Source organism: Galeopterus variegatus, unplaced genomic scaffold (assembly GCF_000696425.1).
Source record: "Galeopterus variegatus unplaced genomic scaffold, G_variegatus-3.0.2 Scaffold1362, whole genome shotgun sequence".
Taxonomy (NCBI): Eukaryota; Metazoa; Chordata; class Mammalia; order Dermoptera; family Cynocephalidae; genus Galeopterus; species Galeopterus variegatus.
Window position 1 is genome coordinate 217590 of NW_007727473.1, and position 8737 is coordinate 226326.

General features: G+C 37.1%; 1 protein-coding gene across 1 annotated transcript in view; it reads left to right on the top strand.

Moving 5' to 3' along the window:
- LOC103593530 (zinc finger protein 234) overlaps positions 1 to 8737 on the top strand; it is a 20385-nt gene that overhangs the window by 2560 nt on the left and 9088 nt on the right. The window contains exon 2 of the mRNA XM_008576529.1: positions 8330 to 8456. Coding sequence (XP_008574751.1) covers positions 8330 to 8456 — 127 coding nt within the window. The remainder of the gene's footprint in view (positions 1 to 8329; positions 8457 to 8737) is intronic.

Consider the following 8737-nt stretch of genomic DNA (forward strand, 5'->3'; position numbering starts at 1 on the left):
TCTAAGCGTTAATAGCAAACTTCAATTCTAAGGGCCTTATACAAATAATACATTTATGCCACATCTTGGCTCTGTGCAGAGTTACCCCTTTTTTCTTATTTTAAAGATGATAGTGAGCTACAGGGAACATGAGTTATTTGCCCATCGTCGCCTAACTAGTGAGTGAATGGCGAAGCAGGTGTTGGAACCAAGGCAGCCTAGGTCCCAAGCCTGAGTTCATAATCTCTTGGATACAGTCTCATTGAGACACAGGAATGAGTGGGAATTAGTTGGGGAAAGTAAGTTAGGATTTGATAGTAGGGACCTTGAGAGCAAGGTCTGATTTTTAAAACATTAAACTTTTCTGATTTTTTAAAACATTGTCAACTATTTTGTTCTACTAATTACAAGTATTTTATATCCCCTTAGAACCACATCACTGTGCAAAATTCAAAAATTACAGAAATATGAGAAAAAAATTTAATTACCTATGATTCTAGGATGTAATGATAGTAACTGTTAAGCTTATAATGCATTTCTTTTTAGTGCTCCTTTGTTTGTATTTGTATATTTGTTTACTTACTAATGTTTTACAACATTTTTATCATACTTAATGTTTTTCCCCTTATCTGTTTTATCTGTGGAAATTTCCAGACACCACTAAGAGAGAATAAACTAGTGAACTGCCATATTATGTCATGCTCATCTTTATTCTTCTCATTACCATAATTCCAATGACTATTTCTTAATTTTAAAAAACAATTTATATAATTTCAAACCTATGGAAAATTTGTAATAGTATAAGAAATTCTCTTACACTCTTTACCCAAATTTACCAATTGTTTACATTTTGCCTATTTTGTTGATGCCCGTCAGCCAAATACCACTAGAATAAATATACCATAGACAGTTTATTTTACCTTTCTGCTGCTAGGAAGCCTTCATACCAGGGTAATCATGGGGTGTATTGGAAAGAGGCAGGTAGGAAGGGCTGTTTATAGGGTTTTGCATAACATACTAGATAATATTAGATATTATGCTAGATGTTATTTATTAAATGATTATTAAATGGTATCTATTAAATGAGTACTAATTAATTGTGCAACTACTACTGTGTAGTAGTAATGCTAGATATTAGATAACGTCATGATAACTAATCTGAAGTCCTATATTTAAATTGGTTCTGTTTTTTAAGTCCTTATAAATGTTCCCCTTCAAAGTCCAATTTTATGCATTGCCTTTATTTTTAATTATTTATTTATTTTTTAAAAAGACCAGTAAGGGATTTTAACCCTTGACTTGGTGTTGTCAGCACCACGCTCTCCCCAGTGAGCTAACCGGCCATCCCCATATAGGGATCTGAACCCGTGGCCTTGGTGTTATCAGCACCATACTCTTCCAAGTGAGCTATGGGCCGGCCCTAATTATTTTTATTTAATAGACATACTTTCTGAGCCTGTTTTCTGTCACTTAGAATACCTGAAACTGGGTAATTTATAAAGAAAAGAAATTTATTTCTTATAGTTTTCGAAGCTGGGAAGTCAAAGGGTCAAGGAGTTGCATCTGCTGCGGGCCTTCCTCGTGGTAGGAACTCTTTGCAGAGTCCCAAGGCGGAGCAGGACGTCACATGGTGAGAGGGCAAGAGTATGCTAATGTGCTCTCTTCCTCTTCTTATAAAGACACCAGTCTACTCCCATGATAATCCATTAATACATTAACCCATTAATTCATGTATGGATTAATTCATTCATGAGGGCATAACACTCATGATTCAATCACCTCTTAAAGGCCCCACCTTTCAAATACCATAATTGAATATCCCACCCTCTTAATATTGTTGCAGTGGGGATTAAGATTCAGCATGAGATTTGTAGGGGACATTCAAACCATGGCACGTACTAATTGTACATATTTATGGGGTACAGTGTGATGTTTTGATACATGTATACATTGTGCAATGATCAAATCAAGGTTTTAGCATAGCCATCACTTCAAACATTTATTATTTTTTGTGGTGAGAACATTTAAAATCCTCTCTTTTAGATATTTTGAAATATACAATACTATATTGTTAACTATAGTCACCCTACTGTGCAATAGAACACCAAAACTTATTCCTCCTATCTAATTGTAACTCTGTACATGTACCATTGACTCAACTCTCTCCATCCCCTTCCCAGTCCTTGGGGTTACCAGAGAACAGTGGCTTTAGTTTTAAAATACTGATCACAATAACAAAGACTAAAATAGCTACTTTTAGTTACACAGATTTAGTGCTGACTAGTTCTGGTATGGGTGGGGTTTATTGGTATGGCTATGCAGATGAAATTGTATCACACAATTATCAAACATAGGAGACCGAAAATAAATGGCCAAAATAATATTTAAATAAGGTGTGAAACAGTAGCATAACCATAAAGTTGCGGACTAGTTTCCAGAAGTCAATACAGAATACTGATCTCATTAACTTAAGATAGTGCTGTGTACATAAAGATGTGTATACGTAATAGAAGTTTAGATATCGCCACCACGAGCATTGGTAATACAAATAACCTTTTCAGCAAACATGTGCAAAGGGCATACTTTGAAACTCACAACACTTGTCAAGAGGAAATTAATTTTCACTTGAACTAAGCTAACATGAATGTCAAAATTGCCCTTTGGAAATTTAATCACAAAATAAAAGAACATGCTTAAGGGGTAAATATGCATGTATAAAAAGACTCTACAGCATGGCCTGAACATTGTTTTAATACAACCAAATTTAGTAAATAACCTAGCTGTGTGAACTTGGGTATGTCATTTAGTTTCATTGTTCTTGTAAAAATGAGTTGTGAAGGTAGAGTGAGGCATGTGCTCAGAGTACTTTGAAAATAATAAAGTGAACTTATGACACATATTAAACATTATTAGAAATGTTACATCACACATATACTGGAATATCTTATATACGTACATAGCTATGAATTAGTCGCATATCTATATGTATAATGATGGTTATCCTTTCCTATTTCCATATTAATTCTTCCACATATTGATTTCATTTCCTTTGGGTATATACCCAGTAGTGGGATTGCTGGATCATATGGTAGTTCAATTTTTAATTTTTTTAGGAATTCGCATACTGTTTTTCATATTGGCTATACTAATTTACATTTCTACCAACAACGTATAAGAGTGCCCCTCTCTTCACATCCATGCTAGCATTTGTTATTTTTTATCCTTTTGATACTAGCCATTCTAATTGGGGTGAGGTGATGTTTCATTGTGGTTTTGATTTGCATTTCCATGATGATTAGTGAGATTGAGCATTTTTTCATATATCTGTTGGCCATTTGTATTGCCTTTTGAGAAATGTCTATTCAGGTCTTTACCCATGTTTTAATAGTATTACTTGTCGGGTTTTTTCTGTTGAGTTCTTACATTTTCTGGATATTAACCCCTTGTCAGATGCATAGTTTGCAGATGTTTTCCCCATTCTGTAGGTCGTCTCTTCACTGTGTTTGTTGTTTCCTTTGCTGTGCAAAAAGATTTTTAGTTTGACGTAATCCCATTTGACTATTTTTTGCTTTTGTTGTCAGTGCTTTTGAGGTCTTATCAAAACAATCCTTGTCCAGACCAGTGTCATGAAGCATTTCCCTCATGTTTTCTTTTAGCAGTTTTATAGTTTTGGGTCTTGCATTTAAATCTTTAGTCTATTGTGAGTTGATTTTTGTATACGGTGAGAGATAGGGGTCTAGTTTCATTCTTGTGGAAGTGGATATTCCAGTTTTCCCAGCACCATTTATTGAAGAGACTATCCTGTCCCCATTGTGTGTTTTTAGTGCCTTTGTTGAAAATCAGTTGGCTGTAAGTGCATGGATTTATTCTCAGTTCTCTATTCTGTTCCATTGGTCTGTGTGTCTATTTTTATGCCAGTACTGTGCTGTTTTGGTTACTAAAGCTTTGTACTGTATTTTGAAGTCAGGTAGTGTGATGCCTCCAGCTTTATTCTTTTTGCTCAAGATTGCTGTGGCTATTTGGAGTCTTTTGTGGTTCCATACGAATTTTAGGAATTGTTTTTTTCTATTTCTGTGAAGAATGTCATTGGTATTTTGATAGGAGTTGTGTTGAATCTGTAGATTGTTTTGGGTAGTATGGACATTTTAACAACATTAATTCTTCCAATCCATGAACATGGAGTATCTTTCAATTTATTTATGTCCTCTTCAATTTCTTTCTTTATTGTTTTGTAGTTTTCATCATAGAGGTCTTTTACCTCCTTGGTTAAATTTATTCCTAGATATCTTATTTTTTTGTAGCCAATGTAAATGGGATTTTCTTTCTTGATTTCTTTGTCAGATAGTTCGCTATTGTGTATAGAAACACTGTAGATTTTTGTATTTTGGTTTTGCATCCTGTAACTTTACTGAATTAGTTTATTAATTAGTTCTTACAGGCTGGCTGGGTAGCTGGGTTGGTTAGAACGCTGCCTTATAACATCAAGGTCAAGGGTTCAGATCCCAGTACCAGCCAGCTACCAAAAAAAAAAATAATAATAATTGAAGGGGGAAAAAAAAAGACCTTGAGGGCTGCCCAGTTAGCTCATTTGGTAAAATGTGATGCTGATACCACCAAGGTCACGGGTTTGGATTCCTGTACAGGCCAGCTGCCAAAAAAAAAAACCAAAAAACAAACAAACAAACAAAAAAAAACCATTAGTTCTTACGGTTTTTTGGTGGAGTCTTTAGGATTTTCTGTATTTAAAATCATGTTGTCTGCCTGCAACACAGGGAAAATTAGACTTCCTTTTCCAATTTGTATGCCCTTTATTTCTTTCTCTTGCCTAATTGCTCGGGCTAGGACTTCCTGCATTGCCTTTAGTTATCACATTTCTGTAGTCTTTAATCTGGAATGATTCCACAGTCTTTGTCTTTTTTGTTCTTGATATTTTTGAAGAGTATAGGCAAGTTATTTTGGACAAAGCTATGCATTTGGGGTGTGTCTGATATATTTCATATTTAGATTCAGATTATGCTTTGTTGGCAGGAATATCACAGAAGTGATGTGGTGTCCTTTTCATTGCAACATAACAGGGGCCAAATGATATTGGTTTGTTCCTTCATTGGTGATCTCAATTCTGTTCACTTGGCTATGTTGATGTTTGTCAAATTTCGTCGTTGTAAAATTAGTCTTTTTTTTTTTTTACTAATAAAGTTTTTTTATGGGAAGACACATTCATTAGTGGGCATTCTACTGTAAAACTGAGCTTTCCTTCTCTTTTATTTGTTTATTCATTCATTCAACTATAAATATTCTATCAATATGGACTCAGAATCCAGTCTTGTTAATTTAAATGACATGGAGATTACGCTGCTGGTGGGATTGTAAATTGGTGCATCCATTATGGAAAACAGTATGGAGGTTCCTCTGACAACTGCAGAGAGAACTACCGTATGATCTAGCAATTACACTACTGGGTATATTCCCAAAGGAATGGAAATCATCATGTCGAAGGGATACCTGCACGCCCATGTTTATCCCAGCTCTATTTACAATAGCCAAGAGTTGGAACCAACCTAAACGTCCATTGTGGGACAACTGGATAGGAAAATGTGGTATATTTACACAATGGAATATTACTCTGTGTTGAAAAAGAATGAAATCCTGCAATTTGCAGCAACATGGATGAAGTTAGAGAAAATTATTTAGGTGAAATAAGCCAGGCACAGAAAGAGAAATACTGCATGTCCTCACTCATAAGTGGGAGCTAAAATAATAGACAGATAAATAAAAAAAGAAAGATACGACAAACACAATAATATGTTGAACTTTCAAAAGGAGAGAATAGAACAGAGGTTACCAGAGGTGAGAAAGGGGGAGGGGAGGATAAAGGAGGAATTGATAAAGGGCCACAAAAAACAGTAACATTATATAATATTGAATGTAGTAATTATCCTAGATTTAAGCATCACATATTGCACATAGGCATTGATATGCAACTCTGTACCCCACAGACATGTACAATCATGTTTCAATAAAAAATAAATAAATGACATGAAGAGTGACACTAGAGGATTTGCCAGTCCCTTGTGTTCTCTTCCTGAATTTACTCCTCAGAGCAGATCGGTGAGGAGGTTCTCGGTCTCATCTTCCTTTTAAACTTGTGAAACATAAGAAACCTGCTCAGGTTCACACAAGAAATCAAGGGTCAGGAATGTTAGCCATTCCATTCTCATGAAGAGAGACAAGAGGAAATACCAAAAGAATTCTCCATTGAGAGACCTGTGCCCTGTGCTGTGGGTGTCTGGAGTGCCTTGTTGGGCAATGATGTCCACAGGCAGTCCTATTCCTGCTCTCGCCTCCTCCTCAGGGAACTTCTCTTCACGATGTGACACTTCCCCAGGTGTACTGAGATGCTGAGAGCTCCATGTGCACAAGGACAGCAATTAGCACAGTCGTTATATAAAGTCTTTAAATTCCTCTATGACTAAAGATACCTTACACAGTATTACCAGAGAATAAAAACCTGGAGCGAAAATGTTTACCACACAGATGCCAAAAAAGGACAAAATCCATAGTGGGAATCTTATGCATAGAATAAAGAAAAAATACAGAGGAATATGAACAAAAGACATGAAGAAGCAAGTAAAAAGGAGAAACAGAGATGGCCAGTAAACGTTTGAAAAGGTGGTGATGTTGATTGTTAAATAAACAATCAGATAAGTGAGAATAATGAAATGAATTGTTTTTCTTAATCAGATTACAAAAAATATTGGAAAATTTATAACCTGCCCTAGTCCATTCTGTGGAGAAACAGAGTGCTTGTGTTCTCTTGAAAGATTACAGAGGTAGGAAAAAATTGGGGAAGAAAATCTGCCATTATATGATTCTCATTTTAAATGTGCTTATTTTTTTTTTTTTTTTTTTTTTTTTTTTTTTTTTTTTTACCGGACCGGGGACCGGCAACGGGATCGCAAGCCTCGGTGCTGCCCCCGCGCCTCGCTCAGCCAGTGAGCGGGAACTGGTCTGTATGTGGGATCCGAACCCTCGGGTGGGAGCGCCGCCGCGCTTCCCAAGCAGCGCACTATCCAGTGCGCCACCGGGCTGGCCCCTTAAATGTGCTTATTTTTTGATGTGCTAACTTTCATTTTCTGTTATTTTAAATAGACATGACGTGGATGGACCTAGAGAGAATTATATTAAGTGAAACAAGTCAGGCACAGAAAGAGAAATATCACATGTTCTCACTTAATTGTGGGAACTAAAAATAAATAAATACACAAAAAACTGGGGTGGGGGGGAGGGAAGAAGACACAACAATTGGAACAGAAAGGACATTGTTGAGGGGGGGGAGAGGGAGGAGGGAGGGAGCTTTCGGTGATGGGCTACAGTAATCGACCTCATTGTATGTTGACAAAATAAAATAAAATTTGGAAGAAAAATAAATAAATAAATAGACATGAAAGTAAGATCTACATAAAATGACGTTTTTTGCCAGATTAGTTTTAATGAGAAAAATATATAAATTTAAATGTTTATTATTTAGAACAGGTAAATATAGATAGTCAGTTCCCTTGAATAATATGCAGCCATAAAATGAGATTAAGTAGATAATGATCATAATAAAAATAATAATAAGAGCTGATGTTTGTTAGTCACTTTGTGCCACACACTGTTCCAAATGCTACATAGATATATTCCCTCTTTTAATTCTTGAAAGAACCCTGTTGTGTAAGAACCATTATACCAAAATGAAATTATGTGGGCTTGTCCAAGGTCATGCAGCTATGAAGGGGCAGACCCTTGTGGTGTGTGCTAAGGCATGCTGGCTCCAGATCATGACACCACATGCCGCAGTTAATGGACATGTTGTGTGCTTTGAGTGTGTAGAAGATGAACTCCATAGCTGCCCTGGATGTGTTACCAGAAGTGTGTTAGTTTGGCAGATCTTAATGAAAAGTGACAGTCCAGGGTTCCTGTGTGAGAGAGGAGGAAGGTGGGTGCTATCAAGTATGTTGGTACTAAATTGCAGGTATTTCTGGGCCAATTAGTAATATTCACCAAAAAGTGAAATGTGTAGCCCAGGATGCATCATTTGGAGTTCTAGAGGGTTGTTTATAAGTAGATTCATTGAGGGCACAAAGTAAAAATACAAGGACTGCTGTCATTGCTGTACTTTTGTGAGGCTGAGGAAACTCAGTGTGTGGCATTAGCAGGATGGAAGGAGAAGTGTTGGAAAATCTACATATTGACTTAAGTCCCTCAAAGTCTGGATCACGTCCCCACCCATCTTCTCCACCTTCTCAGTGCTGTTCTGTTTCAAGTAACTGTTGATAATGATTGAGTTTAGGTGTGTTTGGTGTTGTAGGAGGAACTGACCTTCGAAGACGTTGCTGTGGTTTTCACCAAGGAGGAGCAGGGGCTGCTGGACACTGCACAAAGGAAGCTGTACCAAGATGTGATGCTGGAGAACTTCAGGAACCTTCTCTCAGTGGGTGAGTTCCGACGCCCTCTGACACTAAATGTCAGCCCCCTAGAGTGACTTTGTGTCCTCAGGTGTTCAAGGCATTGGAGGTCTTGAATTAGTCACCCACATTTGTGGACCTGACTTTCCTATCAACAATTTTTTTTTTTTTTTTTCCGTGTCCGGCAACGGATCGCAACCCTCAGTGTTGCCCCCGTACCGGACCAGGGACCGGCAACGGGATTGCAAACCTCGGTGTTGCTCCCGCACCTCGCTCAGCCAGTGAGCGGGAGCCGGTCTGTACGTGGGATC